This window comes from Pleurodeles waltl, chromosome 3_1, assembly GCF_031143425.1.
Source record: "Pleurodeles waltl isolate 20211129_DDA chromosome 3_1, aPleWal1.hap1.20221129, whole genome shotgun sequence".
NCBI lineage: Eukaryota > Metazoa > Chordata > Amphibia > Caudata > Salamandridae > Pleurodeles > Pleurodeles waltl.
The window spans coordinates 1,894,126,145-1,894,150,278 of NC_090440.1; the positions used below are offsets into that span (position 1 = coordinate 1,894,126,145).

Consider the following 24,134-nt stretch of genomic DNA (forward strand, 5'->3'; position numbering starts at 1 on the left):
GGTGGAAGCATGTTCCTCACATCAGAGGTTCTCTGTAGGAGGAGTACAGAGATCTGATCCAATCCAAGATCCCAAAATGGGGGCTGCAAGTTTGGCAGTGAGATGTGTGCCCGTGGAAGACCTGTCACTTATTGCTGATGGAGCGTGCCGTGCAAGAGGAGCAGGTTTTGTCACATCGTACTGTGATTATATAATTATCAGCAAACATAAATAAAAAATTAGGACAAACAATCTGACCAACAGGCTGTAAACAATGGGGAATGATTATATCCCTGAGGGACACCATGTCAGGTTGAGGCAGTAGATGAAGAGAAGGGGCATATGAAAATGGTAGAGAAGCTGCCAAGCCTTGTGTTTTGTTTAAGGTTTATCGGAGGGAGGGAGAGCTGAGGACTACTCATTTTGCAGGATCCTTAGGCTTTTGTGAGGGCAGAGTATGCTTCTAAGGGCTTCCCTCTACAATTCTTAGCCTAGTTGGCCTTGACTGTGCCTTTGGTGCTCACAAGGCCTTATAGCAAGTGTCTGGGAAAAGTTGCTCCAGGGACATTCAGTGCTGGTGGCCTACAGAGATCTGGAACTCGAGTTTAGAACATCTGGATGAGGCTGGATCTGTAGCCAATCCATTTGTCTTCAAGATTTTGGACGAAAGGAAACGAATCTTCTAAATGTACATATTTCCATCCACAAAATGCTGTCCAGCTCGAGCTTCAGTCCAGATCGTCTTTCACCTACAGACCCATGCATCTGCTGCCCGAGCACCCCCTCGCCTCTATCTGCACGTTCTTATTGGCCAAGCATTCCCTAGACCTGCTGCCAGTGGTGTGTGTCTTGATATAAACCACCTTCAAGAAGTAGGAGCCCAGACACCTAATACTGTGATGGCAGAAGGCGCAGGGACTTGTTTTCTTTGGGCATTTGGGGCTTGGGTAGTCGACTGAGCCAGGCTAGTCTTTTTTCCTCTTTAAAGGAGTGATTCAGTGTCATGGTGAACATCTATAGCAGGCAGATTGTGAGATATCTCTGACAAGGTCACAGTGGTGCATAGAGACAAGAGAGGTTCAAGGATTATTGGAGCTATGGGCAACTATGTTTTTGTCTGTTGCGCTTTCTTCTTACCCAACCAATGGTTGATTTTTTTCATCAGCTTGCTACCATTGGCCATTTGAAGCTGCCTTAAGGCTGCTGTGCTGATTCACAATGTGAACTCTCTTGCCCTGGGTAACACTGCATGGGTGAGAAGAAGTAGCAACGTGTGCATCTCTGCCAGTGGATCATAGTTGAGGTCTGTGTCCACGTGCTTTGTGATTTTCAGGTTGATGTAATGCTACGTCATTCCAGACACAGTCACCCCCACATCAAACACCTAAATTAAACCTTGCACAAGTGAGTTGCTTTAGTCTGACCACAACACTAGATGGGTTGATTAGACATAATCATGTACATTTACAACAGAAGCTCAAGAATGCTACTTAGTAATGTTTTCTTTGTAGACTAAAGAAACCCTCGATCAGTAAAAGCCCATCTGTTAAAGACCCTCAACAACTAATAGGTCTGACGCAAGAAATATCCCAAGTAGACCACATGAATTAATGGGACTTCTGAAAGGCTGACCGGGCTGGGTCTGAGTCAGACAGAAGTAAACCTTGGGGGGTGGAGGGATTGCTAGTCGGGATGAGGAGTCTTTTGAGAAGGCCAAGCACCCGAAATAGTTTTTGCATAGACGGTTCTTGTATGGGCCCCGTTTCCTGTGGCCCCTCCCCTAATCAGTGGTAGAAACTACACCAGTGGTTGTTGTTAAAATGCCTATTGTCACGCACTTTAGTGGCACTTGACCCCTTTGTTGGCGGACGAATATGAGTATTTATTATAGACCGCCTTCTCTCAGGTGAAGCGGTCGCCTCCCCTTCCGGGTGACACTTCTCTTGTTAACTATGCTCTTCCTATATGAGTTGCTTTTACTGGACGTAAATGATCGAGTGACAGTGCACTCCTTCGGCGCAGGCTCTGTACCTCTTTAAACCTCCCCTGACCCCACCTGTTCACCCCAAGAAAAAACATATGCTGTGTTTACATGTAGTTTGCACAGTACTTTTGACGTGTTAGCAAAACAGAACCAGCCTTTTTCCTTACTTTAAATACCATCAGACGAAGGCCTTTTATTAATTAGTAAAGCTTCTGAATTCTAATTTCAGTTCAGTCTGTCCCTGTTTGATTACCTCTCCTGCCAGTTTGATGCCGAGACATTTGTACTTTGTGAAAGGAATTTGTTTTTCGACAGTAAATTCCACTGCGCTGTGGAAAACAGAAGCATTATATAACTCTCATGGCCAAAGACCTTGTGAGGCAAGTGTTTAAAAAACACCGAGGACGCAAAATGAAAAGCAGCAGGCGAAAAAAATCCCTTTACTTAAAAACAGTGTCTTATGTAAATGAGCTTTGTTATTTTGAACTTCTCTGCCATCGTCTTTTGTTAACAAGCATTGAGTGTCTGTGGTCGCTGGAAGAACAGAAGACAGTCGGGTCCCCAGTGAGTTTGAAACATGTGGGTTGGTATAACTTGCAGTCAGAGGCCGTTGGAACAGCAGACTTCCGGGAGCCTGCGGGGTAAGGAGGAACTGGGGTCTGGGTGCCGTGTCACAGTTAACAAAAGCCGCAGGTATGAGCAGGAGGAAGCTTCCTCTGGGCGCACTGTGGCATACTTGAGGATAAGGAGTTCATTCAGAAATAGAAATGATTGTTTGCAAGGAATTGCATGCTTTGGAAGATAAAATCTGCATGGCATTGGGAATAGCACAGGCACATCACAAAAGGTCTGATCACGTGAGAACAGGGCCACATCCGGTCTCAACTAACAACCCCACAGAGGGGGGTCAGGCTTCATCCAAGTCATGTTACCGCTTTCTTACCAGTGGATCACTCCGGTAGATTGAGAGGTTTAGATTCCCTCCCTCTAGGCCCGCTTCTACTAGATCACGAACACTTGTCGTCTTGGGTGATAAACCACAATCGGATCCTCAGTCTCCCACCTGGAGAAGCTTGCATCGATGCCATTTGTGTGAAGTTGAACGCCCAGAGTAAATGTGTTTCGATGAATGTCTCTTCCAGGGATGATGCAGTGTTCCATCACACCGCACCGTGCTCCGTTTATGCCCGACTTGTACCTGGCACTAGTTGGTTCACCTCCTGCCATTGGTGCGCCAGCTAGCCTGTGCCCATGGACGTGATTCTGCTTTTATTGGTCCTTGAACTCTCTCCCATTATGTTTACACATTTGCATACCCCAAGCAAGCCCCCTGCTGCCTGTGTGCCTTTTGACATCAACAGTCAGTAACCAGACATCATGCTAGTCGGCTGCTCAACATAAGTAAATCATCAGAAGGATTTGTTAAACTGTTCTTCACAGGTTGTGTTCTTTCAACTGCCTACTGAACAGCAGCCTCAATACACGTGGCTGCAAGCAGTATTCCTTAGTCTACTGAGTGGTTGAGGTCGGTTGGTAGAGAACATAGCGCTTCTCAGCTGTGTAGGATCAGAGGCCCTTTGTGAATCAGTGGTGAAAGGTTTGGATATGAAACGTTTCTTCTACGGTAGAATGACATGAAAGCATGCCTTTATTGCACGAATTTCCGATGCCCTTAAGAGTTTGGTCTCATTTGTTGCCTTCTCCTGCAATGAGGAGTACATAGTAGTTTAGCTTGCATTCAGTAATCGCCCCGGAAGTGTTTGGCATGTCCCCGTCTATTAGAAATAGTTGTAGTGCAGAGAGTTTTCCACACAAAACCAGGGCGTTCTGCAGGCTGCACTGTGCAAGCACTTCCGTATTCAGACATTCCTCGTCCATTTGAACGTGGATTGTCTGCTATTAAAAGCAAGGGATTCTGATAACTGGTGTCAGTGCTTAATTTCTTTAAAAAAAAGTAGCAGCTCCATACATATACAAGTAGTAATCATCGCACTGCTACAAGTGTGACAATTCATGCCCGCAAAGCTATAAGAATGGCCTGGGCGGCATGCATCAGTTGTTTTTTAATGTATATTGAAATAATAAACAGCTGTTGTTCTGCTCATCTTTAAGTTGCACAAATACCGCCACCAAGTGGCATCTGTCATAAGTGCTGGTGTTGACAATTAAGCGCCGGTGCACCGAAAAGCACCGCTCACATTAAGCACTATGGGGGTTATTCTAACTTTGGAGGAGGTGTTAATCCGTCCCAAAAGTGACGGAAAAGTGACGGATTTACCACCAGCCGTATTACGAGTCCATTATATCCTATGGAACTCGTAATACGGCTGGTGGTATATCCGTCACTTTACTGTCACTTTTGGGACGGATTAACACTCCTCCAAAGTTAGAATAACCCCCTATGTGGTTTGTTCGTACCAGAAGCAGGCGTCATTGAGCTTTAGTCACACTTACGCTGTGAGCACCCATTCTCTTGTCCATTTCACGCAGCACCTCATTGGCCAGGGAACAGTTCCTCACAGTTTCACCTAGTGTGTCAGATATTTCTGTCTAACTGTGTGCTTGACACCGACAACCCCTTTTCCTTCATCCTAGCTCAGCATCTCAAACATGGTCCTGTTACGCACAAAAACAAATGGGAAGTGACGTGGATGCACTCCAGAGGAAGTAGACTTCTGTGTGGTGGTGGGGGGGGGGGGGGAATGATAAACACCTTCTTCACTTAAGTGATGACATTTATTACAAGTTGAAAATTGAGAAGTCTTTAATGTATGAGAATACTCAACCCTTTATTTTGGAAGTTGTTTTGCTTAATTACTCTGAAGTCACATCATATAGGAACAGTAAAGGGCGATGTACTGAAACAATAAACAGCGAGCAATCATTTCTGAATGCATAATAATCCTATGTTCAGTTTGTTTGGGTATCTGACATATTTACATACGTTTTCTGAGGCCATGTATAGTTCAACATTGTGTCCATGTGGTGTAAGGAGGTGTTTGTCCCTGTCTTGTTAATCAGCCATGTTGTCAAATTGCGGGGTTAGCTGAATCTATAGTTCTGATTGACTATATTATTGGCACGGATTATTGCACACATTTGGCCGTTGAACCAGCTCTTGGCTAATATTTTGCCAACGCCTTGAAAATGATGCACAGCACCCATCTGACACCAAGAATAAGTGCTCGCCTTGGCCTGGTGGTCCATTTCACTCGCTGGTCGTTGGAGAGCCACCAAACTGTAAGGAATACATGGCTAGCTGTTATTTTCCTGCCTGTCTCCTTTGATATGGTACTCCCTGGGGAACCTGTACCTCTCTTTAGCAGTCTTTGACTATTAAAAATGTCCCATCTTGATGCGTTGTCCTTCCAGGCAGCCTTAAGTCTCCAAGTTACTAGGCTTTCTATGCAAGCCAGGTAATTCCGCTCCGCGTGAGCTGGAGGTGATGTGCAGTTGGAGGCTGATGACACGGGGTAACAATGCTCTGGTGACTAGGAAGGGGTTTACTCGGATTAAGAAGGTTGTGAAGCAGCATCTGGAGCTCCACGTCCAGACCTCAGACCTTCAAAAATGAAGACCATTTTAACAGGAGTTGGTCAAGTTAGATCCTAAATGTCCCACTGTGACACTGTAAAGGAAGGAGAGGGAGAGTATGGGAAGGTGGAGGAGGAAGGGCCATGTCTCGCTTTTTTTACTACTTCAAGCAGAGGGCATGTGAGTTAAATTTCAGTGCTCAACCTTTTACTTACACTTGATTTTTTTGAGGGATTGTTGAGAAGCTGAGGAGTGGGGCATATATAGCCAGGGTGAGGGGGCGGGATTGGGAGGAGAGTGAGGTAGGGTGATCCAGCATATGTCCAGGAGGGCCAGTCTGTGACTGAGTTCATTGGATCCATATAGAATTTTGCATACTTTTACTGTAAATGGGACGCGTGTTCTGGGTATCCTGAAAATCTAATGTGGACCAGCACTTCTAGACCTATGTTAGACACGCCTAGAAAACACAAAAATAAAGCCGTTGAAACGGCGGCTAGCACAAACCACAGTTTGTGCAGTGAGAAGATTTAGAAAAGGTGCTTTTGTGGAGGATATAACAGAGAGATTTACATTGACTGTTGGTGAACAACTTTTCACGAGAAATCCAGGATCATGCTTAAAAGCCCACTTAAGCATCATAAGAACCAATGTTAACTCAATTGTGGGTCTCTGGACAATCAGTTTGCTGAAATGACTTCCCCCCCAAAATACATGCTGTATTTTAACATATGGTAAGCATCACTAATAGACGTTAAGGTACGAATTTTCTTTTTGAACAAAAAATGGCTACTTATTCACCCTTTTTATTCTTTTTTTTTTTTGTTTCTTTAGCATACACCCGTGCCCTGAGTTTGGAGGTGTGTGGTGGAGCGTTTTGTGTAAATGTCACAACTGGCACTGCTCTCCCACACAGTATAACACAGAAATTGGTGTGCAAATGTAGATGTAGAAGGGTAGGTGGCAGACATTTGGCTGCACATTATAGAAAGGTTGATGTTCCTATTTACTATTCATGTAATACACACCACAAACTGATTTGCTGGTAGCTCAGTACCTTGTGTTATTACTACACATGTCAATGGTGTTCAGTTTAGAAGTTAATTGTCTTACAGTGGTATCTTTATAGGCTGCAGGCTACTAGAGAGTGCAGCTGTCTGGTTTGCTAAAGGCATCTTGAGGACATTCAGAAAGCTGAACTAGGAATGCATTCTGCCCATGGCTTGCCATTGGCTTTGTGGTTTGTAAATTAAATTGTTCTTCTTTTTCATTTGCTGACATTATTTGTTCTAGGCTGTGCAGCTTGATTTTGGTCCTTCCCCTGCCTAAATCGTATTTACAGTATCCTTCCCAGTGATCTCTTACTTTAAACAGGCCGGTAAATCTTGTTATTATCTTGTCACATTTGCATTGCATTCAAACACTGAGGTCAAATGTCAGGCACTGTCTTCCAGGGCGCTTGTTTACTTTTCTTTCTCTGAATTAAAAGTGAGAGGATTTATGAGACAATTTTGCTGGATACTAGGGGTAGCAAAGCGTTTTTTTTCTAGCATACAACAACATTTAAATTAGCTGTGTAAGTATTTCAGAATTAGGAACACAAAGCACATTTTGTTGTTTCTGCAATGTGTTGTAAAACAATTCATTACACTAGGTGATTCAATTTTCACACATTATTGTATGTGCCATGTATAGTTTTATTAGTAAAATTGTATGTTTGTACAAATGTATTGGTCATTTCAATTGAAAACGTGTTGTCTGTAATGACAGTGTGCTATTACATCATGAATACCCCACTCTGTACCATTCCACTCTGCACCACTCCACAGCACTCTGCTCTGTACCATTCCATGCACCTGCACTCTACACCACTTCACATTGTGCCACTACACTCTACACCACTTCACGCTACCCTACTCTGTACCACTCTCTTCTATGGCAATCCACTCTTCACCACTTCACTCAACACCACTCCAGTCCAGGCCACAACAGTCTATTCTGCATAACATAACTCCACACCACTCTGCCACACTGAACTCTATGCCACTGTACTCTAAGCCAGTACACTTGTGCCAATGCACTTTACTTTGTGACTCAATTCTATATCCCTGCACTCTAAGCCAAGCCACTGTATGCCACTCTAATCTACTCTGCACTTCTGCACTCTATGCCACTGCATTCTACACCACTTTATGCCATTACACTCTATGCCACTCTATGCAACTGCACTCTACCCTGCACCACTCCACTTTACGCCACTACACTGTACTCTGAAACGATGTACTCTATGCCACTCTACTCCACTTTAGGCCACTCCGCTCTCTGCAACTGCAGTCTGTGCCTTGTTACTCTTAACCAGTGCACTCTACACAACTGTACTCTGTTACTGTACTCTGGTACTGCTGTCTATGCCACTGTACTCTGACACTCTACATGCAACACTGAACTGTACACCACTCTACTACGCACTACTTCACTCTATGCTACTCCACTCTATGCCACTGCACTCTACTCTGGACCACTCTGCTACTCTATGCTCTTGCACTCTATCCCACTCAACCCTACGTTCTACACCACTGCACTCTGTGCCACTCAACTCTACTCTGCACCACTGTCCTCTGTATCACTCAACTCTATGCCACTCTACTTCGTCATTCTACGCCACTGCACTCTACGCCACTCTGCTCTGCGCCACTCTTCTCTGTGCCACTTTACTATGCATCACTCTATACCACTGCACTCTACAACACTGCATTGTACACCGCTGAATTCAATGCCACTGCAGAAATGCCACTGTGCTGTATGCCACTATACTCTACACCAATGCACTCTACTCCAACCCACTCCAGTGTATGCCACTCTGTGTGGCTCCACACTATGCACGATGTTCTCTGCCACTCCACTCTACAACACGCTACTCCACTATGCTACTCTGCGCCACTGCAGTCTATCCCAAACGACTCTAATCTGCACTGTACGCTACTTGCTCTACTCTGCATCACTGACCTCTGCATCACTCAACTCTTTGCCACTTTACTGTATGCCATTCTACGCCAATGCGCTCTGCACCATTACGCTCTGCACCACTGCACTCTACTATGCACCACACTATACAACTGCACTCTACGACACTTCATTGTAAACCGCTGAATTCAATGACCCTGCGCTCTGTGCCACTATACTCTACAACACATTACGCCAATGCACTCCACACTGGTCCACTGTACTCTAAGCCACTCCATTGTTTGCCACTCTTTGTGACTCCACACTATGCACGACGTCCTCTGCCACTCCACTCTACAGCACGCTACTCCACTATGCTACTCTAAGCCACTGCAGTCTATCCTAACCGACTCTAATCTGCACTCTACGCTACTCTGCACCACTGCCCTCTGCATCACTCAACTCTATGCCACTCTACTGTATGCCATTCTTTGCCACTGTACTCTGCACTACTGCACTCTACTATGCACCACACTATACCACTGCACTCTATGGCACTGCATTGTACACCGCTGAATTCAATGGCACTGCACTCTGTGCCACTATACTCTACAACACACTACGCCAATGCACTCCACACTAGCCCACTCTACTCTAAGCCACTCCAGTGTATGCCACTCTGTGCAACGCCACACTATGCCACTCCAGTACATGACGTTCTCTACCACTCCACTCTACAACACTCTACTCCACTCTCCACTCTTCGCTATTCCACTCTTCGCCAGTCCGCACCACTCTTCTCTACGCCACTGACATTTAACCATGCTGAACAGCAGCCACATTGGTGTACAACATGGCTAAAAACATTGGCAAAGCCAATTGCTCTTACATACGTTAGGCCTGTTGGCTTTGCCAATGCTTTTTTAGGTCTCGCCTAAGCCAGTGCATGCGGGGTCTTTTGCCTGACCTTTTATTTTCTGATAGTGAGCTTGGATACGGCCTATTGCTTACCATTGGTTGGCATCATTGTCACTCATTTTCTTGATTCTTATTTCATTTGGAGGTATCTCTGTGTTTCCAGTTAACGTCATCATCGCCGTGTGCGGCGCAAGAGAGTCGCACACCGCAATAATTGCAGTGATACCTACAGTGTGGTGAGCTTTCGTTCTTAGAGTGTTATGGGGGTGCAGCGAGGGCAGCTAGAGGGTGGCACTTTGCCTCTTCAGATGGAGTTTTGTGTGTGCACGATAGAGAAGTGCTGTGACCTCAGTCTCATGAGGACACAGATCAGAGCCTCTCAGAGCTATGTGCATCGTGAGCGTGGTGTGTTTTATCTTCATATAGAGTCACACACATCACGAGAGGGGCAAGTTTACGTTTCATATAGATCTTGATGGAGTCTCGGGCATCTTGATCTCGGTGTGTTGCCCCCCTCTAAGGATTTTCGTGTAGTACCTGACATTTGGTGTAGTTTGAGTCTAAGATGGACTCTTCTACGCAGTAGGAGGTGGTTGTTGTGTCCTCAAGCGTAGTTAATGTTGGGCCTTGAGGGCTGTAGCGCTTCGAGTTTTGTGATTTCGCTGAATGATCGAAGTGGAAGTGATTGTCACACCTGAGGAGTGGTCCCTGGAGGATAGGATCGCAGTTAATATTCTTGTTCCTAGGGGTCGCTGTTGACATGGTTGTGGCTTTAGGTTTCATTCAGGTTTAGCAGGGGCGAGTAAACTGTAGTCAGATATGCGTTATTGTTTCCATGTGCTGGGCTTTAAAGTTAATGCTTATGTTCCTAATTAGTGGGGATCCATTGCAGTTGATGCTGCGTGTGGCCATGTAAGAGGCCAGTGTGTAACACCAGCTAGGAGTTTGCTGCAAGTTCTGAATAGTGCCTTATGTTTCCAGATCAGTCTAACCGATGCCTTTGGAGTGTGCGTCGCAGCGGGCGAGAGGGTATCAGACGATGCTTAACTGTCATGGTTAGCACGGGTTTCCTTGTGTGGGCAGACCAATTGAGCTGGGACAAAAACAGTCGCATTTTCAGGTCTGAAAAGCTTCGCTCGGAGGCTGAGACGACTTCTTGAGATTGTACCTCGGGGTGAATTGTGGTGTGCGTGAGAACAAGGTGATGGTTCAGATGGGTTAACATCAATCTCTTCCCCGACAAGCATGAAGTCAGTCCTCGAGAGGAGAACCCCATGGTTTATGGACAGATCACACATTCATTCCACCAAGATTGATGTTTGTTAGGTAAATGTTGCAGAATAGTCCGATTTAATGTGCAACTTGTAATGCTACTGGGGTATTTTCTCATGTGCATGGTATTCCATATTATACATCTTGATCCAGGGATGTCCAACGAAGGTACAGGAGAGCCGATTAGCGGCAGATTTCCAAGGCAACGAATGATACCTTTGACATTTGTGTCCATAAGTGTGGGTTTATTTCCCGCAAGCAGTAAGATTACTGTAAACGTTTTTGCACACACTGCTCTTCTGGACTCTTTCCATTTACTCTGCCACGTCACATTTTGCATGAAAACGCTGCTACGCGTGTTTTCTTTTCATCGATTACTTTTCATTTGCTTTTGTTTTACTGATTTTTGTTGGTGTTTCTGCTCCACATCACGCTTCTTGCATGAGGATTAAAGGTACATTTGTGTTTGTTTCTTCCCCTCCTACTTCTGTTCCATTCCCTCCTCTTCCACCTGCCCTTGCACCGTCACAGCATGTCACATCATTGGGAAGACCCAGACAGGCCCAGCGCCATCTTGACTTTACAGAAGAAGAGGCCGAATTGTGCCCTGTAAGTTTCCATCATTTGTTTTCATGAAAAGCTGCGCCTTTCAGTTTCTGCGAGTGATAAGTTCAGTTCACTGTGTAATGCGGTCGCCCCGCCCTTGCTTCTGAGCTCAGCATCCATAAGCACAGTGTAGGTTAAGGACGGTAGCGGCCATCTAACGTATGGTGGCAGCGCGCCCACGATCACCAGGGCAGGGATGAATGAGCTAGAAGTGTAGCATTAACGAGCTAAGAGTCGATACAGGTATTACATTACATTCTACATACCTTTGGATCAACCCTGTCTCCAGGGAACTCGTTCCTGCAATCTGATGCAGTCTCCTGACCACACACTGTGCCGCATGGAGATCATGGTATAGGGGGAAAAACTCGGTGCTTTTCAGGTGGAAGCGTGCCAGTATAGCGTCTTTCGTTCCTCCTTTCTGTTTTTCTGTGTTTCTTTCTCTTTCTTTATCTGTCTTTCTCAGTCTTTCTTTTTCTATTTCCCCCTTCCTTTCTTCCGTTGAAAGCATCAGAGGAACTATGGCAAAGTAAACAACCAGTTGTTCAGAATTTTGAAATTTCGACAATATTGTTTCTCTTGGGGTAAATTCCAAAGTCTAGCGGCCTCCACTGTATGTGTCCAACATCCTTATATTCCGATTGCAGCTGCAAACGTGTGCGCCTGAATAAATGAAAGCTTTCACTATCCTCGAGCAGCTCTGTCTGTCTGATTACGAGGCCTTAAAGGCTGCTGCCAGCACACACACGCACGCACGCACACGTCAGATGTCTGCACCCGGCTAGCTACACGATGGAACCGCCTTGTCCTAATACGGGGGTCTTTAACCAGGCCTGCAGGTATCACACAGCACTGCTACCCCTTGCCTGGCCGGGCCCAGTCTCAAGAAACTGGGAAGAATGGTTGTAGGAATAACTATAATTCCAGAAGAGGGTCGGCGTGAACAGTCGTGGCTGTGGCCTTGCATGCATGAAGATTGACCCGTGCATTGCTGTTGGCAAAGGGACCTACGGACTGTTTCCTTAACGTTCTTACTGCACACCATATGTTTGGTTTCCTTTCGGGAAACTACATCCCGAGGCCTCATAACTTAGGCAGGAATCGGGCACAGGCACTTCTGAAGGGCCCTTTCTGTGCCACACAGAATACATCGGCCAGCCTTCCCCCTGCACTGGAAGTATCTCCGAAGAGGAGGCTCGAGGTATCAGTAGGAATCTGAGCTTTCCAGTGCATGTGTTGCAGTGCTGGCACTTTATGAGCTCGGCAGTAGCACATCAGTGAGTGACCAGACCATCTAAGATCCCAGCAGATCGTTTTCTTCTGTAAAACATTCAGTTAGTTCTGTTTGTTCCACCTCCAGATAGTAGGAATGTGTACTGCACAGAATCATGACCTGCATCGACCTGCTCACAAGATGCTATGATCCTTTGGGTCACTACAGGTAAACTGAGCTACAGATGCTAATGGCTCCTTGGCAATCTCGAGTCAGTTCAACCATGCAGGCTTTCGTCATTGGGAGGTAGGGACTGGGTGGGGGCAAGACTTTGCCCTGTCAGCCAGAGCAGGTCCTTTCATCCCAGGATAGGTCAATAACTTGTCTTCCAGGAGCGGACAGCAGCTTCTGCATTGTTCTCTGTTTCCAGATTCTGCAATCCCTCAACTGAAGCCCCAACAGAGTTCATTACTTGCATGTCAACGTCTCTCAGCTAATTCTGCAGAACCCAGTTCGAATCTAAAACAAATGTGAAATACTGGCTGCACAGGCCTAGCACCTTTCTGAAACTGGGGTCACTGTCCGGACGTAAGTGCCCAGTCTGAATGTGTGCCCGCTTCTAATTTGAATTTCTCAACCAACTAGAGCAAGAAGCACCTTTGCTTACATTTTCCTGGGCTTCCTACCCTAGATGGGGAACCGATGAGGGGGTAGGGACAAATGGTCTGTGGACATATCTGTGACTCCCAACACTAACATCCCAACTGAGGTTAGGATTTTGACAGATAGAAAATAGCTGATTCGGCACAAAACACACAGAACGATCTACTCCAGGTGCTGCAGTAGGACAGACCCTGTATTGGTTGTGTATTAAACCCTGAAATCAGTATGGACGAAACCGCTAAGGGCATAGGCCCTCAGGAGTGCGTTAAGGACAGGGGAAGCCACCAAGCAGAACTCAAGTGCAGGAAGCCACCTTATTTTTGGTATACAAATTGTGCCCTTCCAGAAGTTAACATGCCATAGCATATGTACTCCTATTTTTGCACCTTTCTCTCAAAGCAGATGTTTAGGAAAGCATTGAAGTTGAGGGTTAGAAGGAGATGAAACCCACTTACAGGGATTGAAAAGGTTTTCTGGAGAGGTCTTCTAGGGCTGCAAACAAAGGCCTGTGGGTATGACTATTAATTCTGTTATTTCCAACTGTCAGTTTGCCAAAGTCTAACAAAGATACCCGCCTCAACTTGAGAAAGGGACACACTTTGGGTGTACCCTCAGGTCAGCATAATCCAGATACTGTGCCTGGGAACACCATTAATATGAAGGCAAACCTTCAGTAGTCTTAAGGAGGTAAGAGATCTCCAAAGCTTTAGCTCGGGGGAATCTGGAGGCAAGGAATAATGGGCAAAGGTGGTAGAGCTGCCAGCTTTATTGGGACTTGTAACCCTTGTAGTGAGGTCGACATCTCTCATGTTGGTGGCATTATTGTTCAGGCCTGGTACCTTCAGCGTGTACTTTGGTGTTGCCTTCTTAATGTAAGCATTGACATTTCTGTTGCTCTCTTCTGATTAACCAAAAAGTACTGTAGAGCCTTTTCGCAGCGCATAGATCAGTTTTCTCAGCACTTCTGGTTCCTTCTGTTTTTTGAGTTCATGCTGGTCTGTAACCAGAACCTTGGGCTTTTCCAGCAGTGATGAGTCTCCTCACTTCAAATCTGAATACCTTCAAGGTTCACCCCTTGTCCCTCCAGAGCTTTACTTGATTGAGGTATAAACCTTTCCTCCTTATACGGGTAGGCTTACTCTGTTTGGTCTTATTGTTCTTTGATTTCCAGGTGAAACATTGATAAACTGTTCATTTATTTTTTTATTTTTACATATCCACCATTGGCCTGAAACCTGGTCAAATCAGATTCTAACTTTGTGACATGCAGCAGTTTGTGACCATCAAGGAGTGTTCGCTCTCTTCGTTTTGGCTCTGTGGACACGGCTTTATGGTAGTGAGACCTTTCTAATGTTGAGCCCCCTCCCTCGTTAGGGCATTACCCTCCTGCCATCAAGGCACAAGGCTTCTGCTACACCTGTTATTTTGGTCATATCTTCCTGGCTCATGGGCAAATGTTTCTGCCATGCTTTTTGGGTGTGAGATTGTCCTCCGACCGTGTGGCTGTTAGGCAGTACATTAGTTGAGGTGAGCTCATGACTTCACCAGGCAATTGTTTTTTGTGAGCCAGCCTTTATCTTACCTTAAACCTATTCCTATTCCTAAACCTATTCTTTGGTCGGGTCTGTTTGGTTTTCCTAGCCATGATTCAGAGTGTGAAAACCATTTCGGACTAGGGTATATATTCACAATTTAAAGGAACTAAGCATTTCAGTCCCGTCAATTTATTGAGTCTTGACAGGGACATGTGCATGTAAATTTGCTTCTCACTGTTATGGGCCTACCACTATCCCTGGGGGCTGCAGTGAAGTTTCAATTATTTTCCTAAACCCTGTTTGATTGTCTCATTTTTAGAAAAGGCTCATTCATATGTGCAAGCATACACAGTCATTTTAGCACAGGAGTTAGGGAATCCGTGCACCTGTCACTTGAAAACTCACCAGCAAGGATTGATAGCCCAGTGGTGATGCAGCATCACATTTCACCTAGCAAGCGGCTCATTAGTTTAATAGGTAGTTTTCATGGCTAGTATCCAAACAGTGATTCTGGGAACATTAAAGAGGTCATTGGTACTAGAAGGACTGTGTAGCTTATGCTATCAGGTCATCGCACTCGTCACACTCAGATTGATTATTCGACTCTATGTCCATTGCAAGAGGTTGGTACTGTTTGCTGCAGAATTCTTAAAAAAACCCTTTCCACGGAGCATGCAAAATCATTGTAGTTAAATAGACAGTAAAGCTGAAATCTCTGGGCAGTGCCAGAACATGGAGGAGCTATCCTCTGTGAGATGAGCAGAGTTAAAAATATTACCTTAATGTGCTTTATCAGTGACAAGGACTATACTTGCTATACCTAAAGTACGCTTGCCATTTCAGGCTTTTATAAACCATTTACATAGTAGATATCCATAGTTTGAGGTAAGGGTTTTAGTTATTATTCTGAGCTCTTGGGCTCCAGGTTTATCCCAAGCCAGCAATTGTCTCCCTAATTCAGGCATGGAGCCCAGTACATAATATTCACTCATTTAGGCAGTTTGTTCCTGACTATCTGCTTTCACGTTAATCCCTTAAAGTTTGTCGGATGCCCTGAAATCCATAAGCATGCCACAGTTGGGGAAATTTTGCACATTAGTTAAAACCATCTGGGTCTCCACTTTTGTCTGGCGGGTGCCATCTTAAAGGACCCTACTTTACTGAAATCCAGTTTTCCTGGAAACCACAATCTTCTCAGCCGGAAACCACAAGCTTTGGGAGCTCTGTCCATTATCCAGTCAGGCTTTGCGCCACTGAACTTGGCAGCTTTGCTCATACGCACACGTTTTTTGGGCAAATGGGCCAATGAGGTCTTACCTTCAAAACTTAATTTACTTTTAGACGTCCCAGGAGCAAGGCTAAATAACGAGCTGCAAACCTTTTGAACTTCTGATCTTTACCCATATCTCAACTACTTCAAAGCTGTCTCCTCTAAATGCCTTACCTAAAACCGTCTGCAGAGCTTTCCGTACCTTAAAATGGCCCGAAATGTACCTACAAAGGCAATCTTCAAATCTTTCCTTACCATTAAAATGGTCTACGGCCATCTCGAAAGATTGAGCGAAGCATGAGCTCCCATGGCTCCTGCTCTGCTCAGGATAAAACCCCTACAGTGACTTTTCTCTTGTGATACTTGTATTATCGTCGCATTTTCGCTAAACAGTATTTTCTTAATGTTTTACAAGGCTGACGTCTGATATAGTTCTTTCAGAGTCCCTTTTCCATTTTGTGATTTTCCATTAATGTGCCTTCAGGGTATTCCCAAGCAGGCTTATCGGGCGTACTAAGGGACCTTTCATGATGGAGCTTGTAAAAATGATGCTTCTAAGCGTAGTGGTCTCTGTGGCTCTCCGCGAGCCACTGCTCTCCGACTAGCCTCTAGACTTCCACGAGCCTGGGGTGTGATGGTCCCCTTGGGCATGGTATTGACTATTGCAGACAATTGTCAATAATTGTACAGATGGAATTCCAGGCCCGCATGGATCGTCCCAAAAACATACTTCTCACTACCTTTTTTGGTTTAATTGCAAAAACGGAGTTTTAAACACTTTTAGTTCCATCATAAATACAGTAGCTCTCCTCGACATTTTATTGAAGATATACAATGCTGTGCTGTCTAATTACTATCCTCACTGTCATGTATGTTTAAAGCCTATTTACTAATTGCATCACGTATTCTCCGGTGTAAAATCTTAAATGTCTATAGCCTCTGTAAAACATTTTATGGGGAGCATTTGTTTTGATGAATATGTGGAGCTTTTGCATGATTGGGAAAGCCTTATAAACACAGTGCTAAAGAGCAGCTGGTTCATGACCTCAGCCTGGAATTTAAGCCGAAAGATAACATCCTCCTGTTTGAAGGGAGGGAGAGATTAAAGATTGCAGGAAGTGTTCCCTGTCCTTGCTGCAGCTTTGGACATTCGACAGACCCTCACCTCGCACCAGGGTCACGAGCTCCTTAAATACTCGTTAGTTTTCAGTTTTCATTAATTAAATAATAATTTCTTTGCACCTTATTCCGGCGGGGAAAAAAACTTTATGGTTGCTTATGTGTTTGTTGTGGTTTATGGCCCAACATATTTTCTTCCGCTTAAATACACACAGAGAGGTCTACCACCTACAAATTGTGGCGGCAGTCCTTGGCTCCGAATACATTTTATGATTTTGAGTTCAGGGTGCTAGCTCTGTTTTACCACGTGGCATTGCAAGAAAGATAATTATGTAGTATCGAGAAACATGGATTATTCACTGTAGAATGTTCGTCCTTTGATGACTAGTGACCATTAATCTCTGCCAAGTCACAGCAAATAATGGGGCACCCTACGAGTTGGGATAAGTCACTGTAAATGGTGTGGACCTCGACTGAAGCCCATAGATGAAATTGCAGACCCCTGGAGCACTCATAATTACGAAGGCAAGCACTTGGCTGGACAATGGATTATTGTGTTAGGTGTTTGACTGTTTGAGTTCTGTGTCTCTGTCTTCACACTACCTCCCTGAGAAGCCCTTACCTCCTCGCCCTCTGTTCCCTGAGAATGAAGTGTGGAGAGGGTGTAGCGGGAACAGTTTCAAGAGCTGGAGTAGGACTGACACCAGAGACAAATGACCCCAACCAGTGGTTGTAGCCCAGTAGTCCCTGCCAACCGTATGAAACGCTGCCTCATAAACCACCCACCTATAAATCTCCTGCCAGAAAAACACTGGTATTGTAACACATTCTGCCGAGGTGAGTGGCCTAACATCCAAGGCCTTGCTCACCACAGCCATCTCAATTTACAAACTGGATCAAACTGCAGAGGCACTGTGTATGCTTTCCACCTCTGTCTAGGCATACGGTCTCACTTGATTTTCATGTTCTCGAGTCTGTACTGAAAAATTCACAAATAGTACTAAAGAACTTAGTTCTAAAGAACCCTAAGGTGTTCTTGACCACAGCAAATAAAACATCTATATAAATGAGCTGAAGTGATGGATTTGGTGCATTTAATGAACCTTGCCAAGGTATACCCGGAGGCACACGCAACACAGCTTATAATCATGAGACAATCTATGCCACAAATCTGACACATTGTAGCCTCTGCATCCTGAAAAGGGTATTTTTAGGCGAGGATGAGCCAGTGCAGACCAGAAATTAGGGATCCAAAATTATCAGCGAGAAGAATACACGGAGAAGCAAGAAGAATACTGATGGTAGATTCAGGAAATCCCTGAAGGTGGATAGGTTTACCCATTTTTTGATTGTGTTATAATGTGTATGTATATATGTATGGCTTAGAATATGTTTAATGTGAAAAATAATGTAAAACCTAGGGTGGTACTTGGCTGCTTTAGAAGTAATTGCCCTGGGAGTTGAGTAATTAAAACATGCTATGGCAGTCATAATGCTCCCGGAGGTCCAATCTGTGTTTGCTGGTTGGTGAAGGACCGTTCAGTTTATTTTAGAGGTACTCTGTTTTAACTGTGAGAAATGTTGATGACTGTGTTCTAATTTTTGGTGGAATCAATTTGTAAAGTTTTTTTCTCATTAAAACATAAAGGGCTTTGCCAAGTATAGCCAAACCCGCTTGCCACAGTGAGACTTCTATAGTTGTTTCACTCTCCAAAAGACAGAAAACACTTTATTTTTTCTTTTGAAACGTAGTTGCTGTGGACTAGGCCGTGGAGTCCACTTTTCAGTTCACAGTTACAGAAGACTGACTTTTCAAGCGTTTGTTCTTTGTGCTGGTCTCGTTTTGTAATGCTATTGTTTGGTCTGTGGCAAACTTCTCACAGTGATCACAAATATGTTGTGTGTTCTCCAGGTGAACCAATTGTGTTCCAGAGCCACAACTCTGTGCCTAAACATCCTGCACACTGGAAGCCCTTAGCACTAATTCACATTTCTATCCAAGACGTACCATCCTACAATGCCATTTCATTTGCCTAACGCCATGGCACATTTGCTCACGTGTAAAAAAATCACTTTGTTGTCAGCCCTTTCCTTCCAGCTTGCTTTGTCTGTCCATGTGGCCTGTATTGTGTTTTGACTGGATGGGTTCTTTGTTGACTGAAGCAACCTATTGTAGATACTAGTAAAAAGTTCAGGTCTCACAGGAAAACAGCCCTAACTATTTGGTATTAGAGTGGAAGTTAGAACTGGAGAAAATGTTATAGGGTTGGTGAGGGACCAACAGCAAGATTTATTGATTTATAAACTGAAAAACAGTAGTAGCTTGCTGTTGAATCTTGGGGAGGAGGACTGGAGAGGAAAGCAGGAAAGATTGCAAGGAAGGACACAGAGGAGGGATCTTCCAAAACAACTTGCATCGGTGTCTTGTCATAAGTCAATCATTGCTGTAAGTTGAGAGTATGAGAGATTCCATTTATTAAGCGTCTGGGCGTTTTTGTTGCTTCCCTTGTAAGGGTTTTTATCAATTCCCTCTCCTGCCATCCTAAGCTTCCCATGTGTCCCTGTTCTTGTTGTCTGTGTACTCCCTGTTAATCTGACTGGTGTACGAAGATTGCGTGTTGTCTCTGGTGGTGCCTTCATATGGGTGCACAGGTTAAGTCTTGTAAATGTGGAGTGTGCAGGAAGAGATGAAAACGTATGGAGAAGTGCAAGGGAAGACAGAATGGCGGCTCATGGAGCCAGTGCATTCACTCTTGAAATCTCTGTTTGACACACGGACACAGGTTCGAATCCAGGTTGGTCTACTCACGTTTTGATCTTTCTGGTGTTAATACAAGGAGTACCATTGAGCTGCATATTAATAAACATCTGTTATCTGTCAGTAGTGCCATGAAAATGCCTGGGTGGTGAACGGAGCGCTCAGTACGTACATGTTATATAATGTAGGTGAGAGAGGCAAACCATGGGTCACAGAACATCAGCATTCTTAAAGTGTTCAACTAGTGAAAAGTTGACATCATATGGAGAAGTTAAAGTGAGCAGGTTTTCAGATGGTCTGTGATGGTTCTTCACATATTGTAATTGTGAATTGTGTTTATATAAGGCTTACTGCCCATGATGAGGAATTGGAGCAGTTTGCAGAGAGTAGCACGCTACTTCAGAACCCAAGTTTAGATGCAAATAGTTAACAGGTTAGTAATCTGTGCTTCCTTTTCCTAGCAGAATTAGTTGCGTTAAGGTTGTTAAGTTTTTGCTCTCGAGATTTCATGTATTTAATTATGTATTCTCCTGTTTTGTGAATGAAATCTTAGTACATCTAGGCCCCTTAGTTCTTACATATGCTGGACCCTGTCACTTTGTAGTCATGTAATAATTTAGTAGTGACCCTGGATGCTCTACTGATGGTGTGCCCTGTTTTGCGTTGTTCACTGCCTCGCCTGTCCTTTTATCTTCTGTCTTACTGTCCCTCTTACCATGTACTACATTTACCTAAGTGTCTTCTTAGAAGCAGCTGCATGTTACATATGCCACATCTTCTTACCTTACCACTCCCCCTTCTGGTAGTCCTCTTTTCACTAGTCCTGGCACTTGCTTTTTTTCTCTTATGTTCATATTAAATCCATCTGTTTGCTATCGACGGCGTCTCCCCCCCCCCCCCCCCCCTCAGCATTAGCCAGATATCTAGTGCACCAGATGATTTGTTCGCAGCCTTACCCTGAAAATGCTGCCGATCGACGTTAACCTGATTAACTCAACAAAAAGTATTGATGTAAAAAGTGTTTGTGGTCATTATCATTGTTTCCAGGTGTTGATGATCTTTAAACAACATGTTTTCTATTCTTCTTCTTTAGTAGGATGTCTTAGAGTTAAGAAATCTCTAGATGAATTGGGGGTTTCCATGCTTGAAGAGTGAAAGACTTGAGCATAACTTATACCATGCTCCTACCATATCACAAATCATTTAATTTATGGTTCATAGTATATTGGATATCTAAAATGAGTTCTTACTGAAATATTTCACTACCACAACCTCATACTTATTCTGCTGTGTTTTTAAATTTGTTTCCCGAGTCTGGAAGGACCGTGTGCTGAGACATTTGCATCTACTTTGGACACTGGATGATGTGGGGCAGCAGTTTGCTAATTTAATTGAGCATGCTAAATGTTTCTGCCAGGCATGACATCCATTAATTGGGGTACTTAAGGAATATCAAAACAAAGACGAGACGAATCATTTCACAAGTATGTTGGGCAACGTGTTTTCCTTTGGTTTAAACTGTTTGCACTCTGTGCTATTTTGCTGTCTTGTTGGGTTAGGCTCTTGCTAAAGAAACTTTCCCAGGCTTTGATCACTTGGGATGTGCACCGCCTGTCTCTGTTTTATGCTGTGTATATTCTTGTTCCTTTTGCTTGTCTATTTTATAATCAACACACCTCTTTAAAAAAAATTGCTGCGCTGATTTCTTGTCTTTTTTTCTTTCCTTCTGCACAAGCATTCCTATCTGGACAGGGAAACCTCCCTCCTTCTGAGAAACATTGCAGGGAAGCCTTCTCATTTGCTGACCAAGGTGATGCTTCATCTCTTCACCTGCATGCCTCTTCCTGTATAGCTAGCATGTCATTTATGAAATGGATGAAGGGCGCTAGATCAAATAATTCTGATTGACTCTTAGAGGATTTTAATGCATAAGTGGTGTTTTTAGCCAGGATTTCCAAACAAATTCGTTTACACCTATCCGAAACATACATGTGGCAATCTTTAATGCTCAGATCAAAATTGCCAAAAAGATCACTCAATCTTTGTCTTGTACGCCATTACCAAATCCATTTCATAAAGTCAATAAGGCTCTCTGGTGTTGGGCGCTTTGCAGTGTGCTTTGCCTCTTTCTGTCAGTGGATGAAGGCATTAAGGCTTAATGCTTAGCATATGATTGCCGAGTTACGTATTAGAAGGTGGCATCATTGATGTTTAGACAGATTTTCTTATATTGCATGTGTTTGTTTAATCCAGTTTTTTTTCCATATGGCGCTTACTGGTGGGTGCATGTTTACAGGCTTTTACTGCTTTGTCAAACAAGGGAAGTACTAGACTATTGTGAATAAAAACGCAAACTAAGAAATCACTGCTCCTGGATTCTAACTTAACCTTTCTGGTTAACTAAATTATATGGACGTAGGGATATTACTATACATCACTGTAACTCACCTCCTTTAACTGTTGAAACTCGGGGAGCCTAAATTCAGACTGCAGGGAGCACGGAACTCTGGTCTCCTGGATCCCCAGTCGAAAACTTAGGTAATAAAGTGGAACTCTTTATGGTAGATTGAGTGCTTTGCAGAGTATCGCTACAGGCTCCTGATATCTTCCATCATATTGTAAAGCCCAGCCTGACAAAATCAAAATGATTGGTGGGTTTAGTTGTGACAAAAATGGTCAAATTCGTACATCCCCAGGTACTACACTCCTGCACATTGTAATGTCTTATCTTCTCACCCTGCACATGCACTCATTGAAGTCTCTTCTTCCTTTCTGTCACGGAGGTTGCACCTGGTCCACCTTGCACTCGATCCACTTTGTTCACTGCAAATGCCCTGGACACAAGTGCTTGTTGCTGATTTCTTTCTTAACCTGGTGTGCTCCTCATTGTGTCCCGCTCTGCACTGTGCCAATGACTTTTCCATTCTGAACAGAGGCTGTGGGCTGCTTTTACAGCTTGGACAGGAAATATCTGCCGGATATCATTTTTCTATTTTAATTGGAATTGCAATAAATGGTTAACGAGATATCTATACTCTAGCAAGCATCACATGTATATCTTGGAACACTTCTATGTTGCAGAAAGGAATTAGGACTGTCTTTTAAATATTAATGATGATGATTTTACATGGTTTACTAAGTGCAGTGTTTATTGTCTACTATATGCGCGCAACAAGCGTCTGCTTGTGCAAGAGTGTACTCCCTGGATACCTCTAGGGAGTCTTCTAAGCCTTGTACACGCTCTGTATGTTCCTATCCATAACACAAGAACGGTTCCATTTGGTGGTTCTGTGTATTTGCTTATTTCATCAAAAAAAACGTTATTGCATTTGACAGTCCGTTGGTCAAATACAAATGTACAGTGCACAGTGTTACAGCAACATTCAATATCTAATGTATTTCCATCGCAAGTGAGGCTGTAGATACACACGCTTAGCATATTCATGCCATTTAGGTATGGGCTTGGACATTTGCAAGTTGTTTTTGTTTGAAGTCTCTTGAGGTGTGACTCCTCTCGTTGTACATTGCACATGGGCACTGACTCTGTGTTTATTGCTTTTTTTTCCGCCATCGGGTTCAGATATTCTCCACATGGATCTGGAGTTTGCCATGATCTCCATGTTCCTGTCTGTCCTGCCAGTGTGCTAACCTATCTCTTGCGATGGACTCAAGCTCCATTGTCAACTAGATTTTCAATAGAAACCCTTCATGCCTTGAGGACCATAGTATTCATCAAAAGCATTTCAGACCTAGTCCCCTTGGGGGGCCCAGCATACTTTCAGGCTCTCTGTTGCCCAAGAAGGAGCCAAGGGCAATGGAACGTACATTGTGCCAATACTGTGGTTGACGTATTGCAAAATGTCCATGGACTGACCAACACAAAGTGTGCAATCTTTGCTTCTCCCTGGACCACAACTTAACCACCTGCTCCTCGTGCCTGGTCTTCCAGTCAAACAAGACGCTCTGGTACTGCAGGCAACACCTGCGGGAAAGCAGCTGGGCTCACAGCACCGTGCATCTGGAGAACCTATCTGGAGCTCCTAATAAAGACTTGCTTAACAACATCAATTGGGCGCCGACGACTGGACCCTGGTTTGAAACCACACAGAGGGCCAGCTACTCAGGAAAAACATAAAACATTTGTTTATCACTCTGAGGCAGAGCATCGCTCCTGTTGTAGTAGGGTGTCGAACCCCAAGATTGGCAGTTGAGGCAAGTCCACCCACATGCCACTGCCACCTTCTGGCTCTGGTCGGCAACAACAGAAGGCTTCGGAGGCAGCAAGCCTTTGATCATACCCAAAGGCCATCTGCAATACCGAACTTTACCTCCGCTTTGAC

At 44.3% G+C, this 24,134-nt stretch overlaps 1 protein-coding gene across 7 annotated transcripts in view; it reads left to right on the top strand.

The window, feature by feature from the left end:
* Positions 1–24,134, top strand: part of RAPH1 (Ras association (RalGDS/AF-6) and pleckstrin homology domains 1) — a 299,377-nt gene that overhangs the window by 183,859 nt on the left and 91,384 nt on the right. For 5 of the 7 annotated variants that reach the window (XM_069225991.1, XM_069225997.1, XM_069225998.1 and 2 more), the window contains exons 5-6: positions 11,162–11,239; positions 21,530–21,604. The exons of 1 other annotated variant lie outside the window; for it this stretch is intronic. In XM_069225991.1, the coding sequence (XP_069082092.1) occupies positions 11,162–11,239; positions 21,530–21,604 (153 nt within the window). The remainder of the gene's footprint in view (positions 1–11,161; positions 11,240–21,529; positions 21,605–24,134) is intronic. One more of the 7 variants, XM_069225995.1, reaches the window with a different exon arrangement.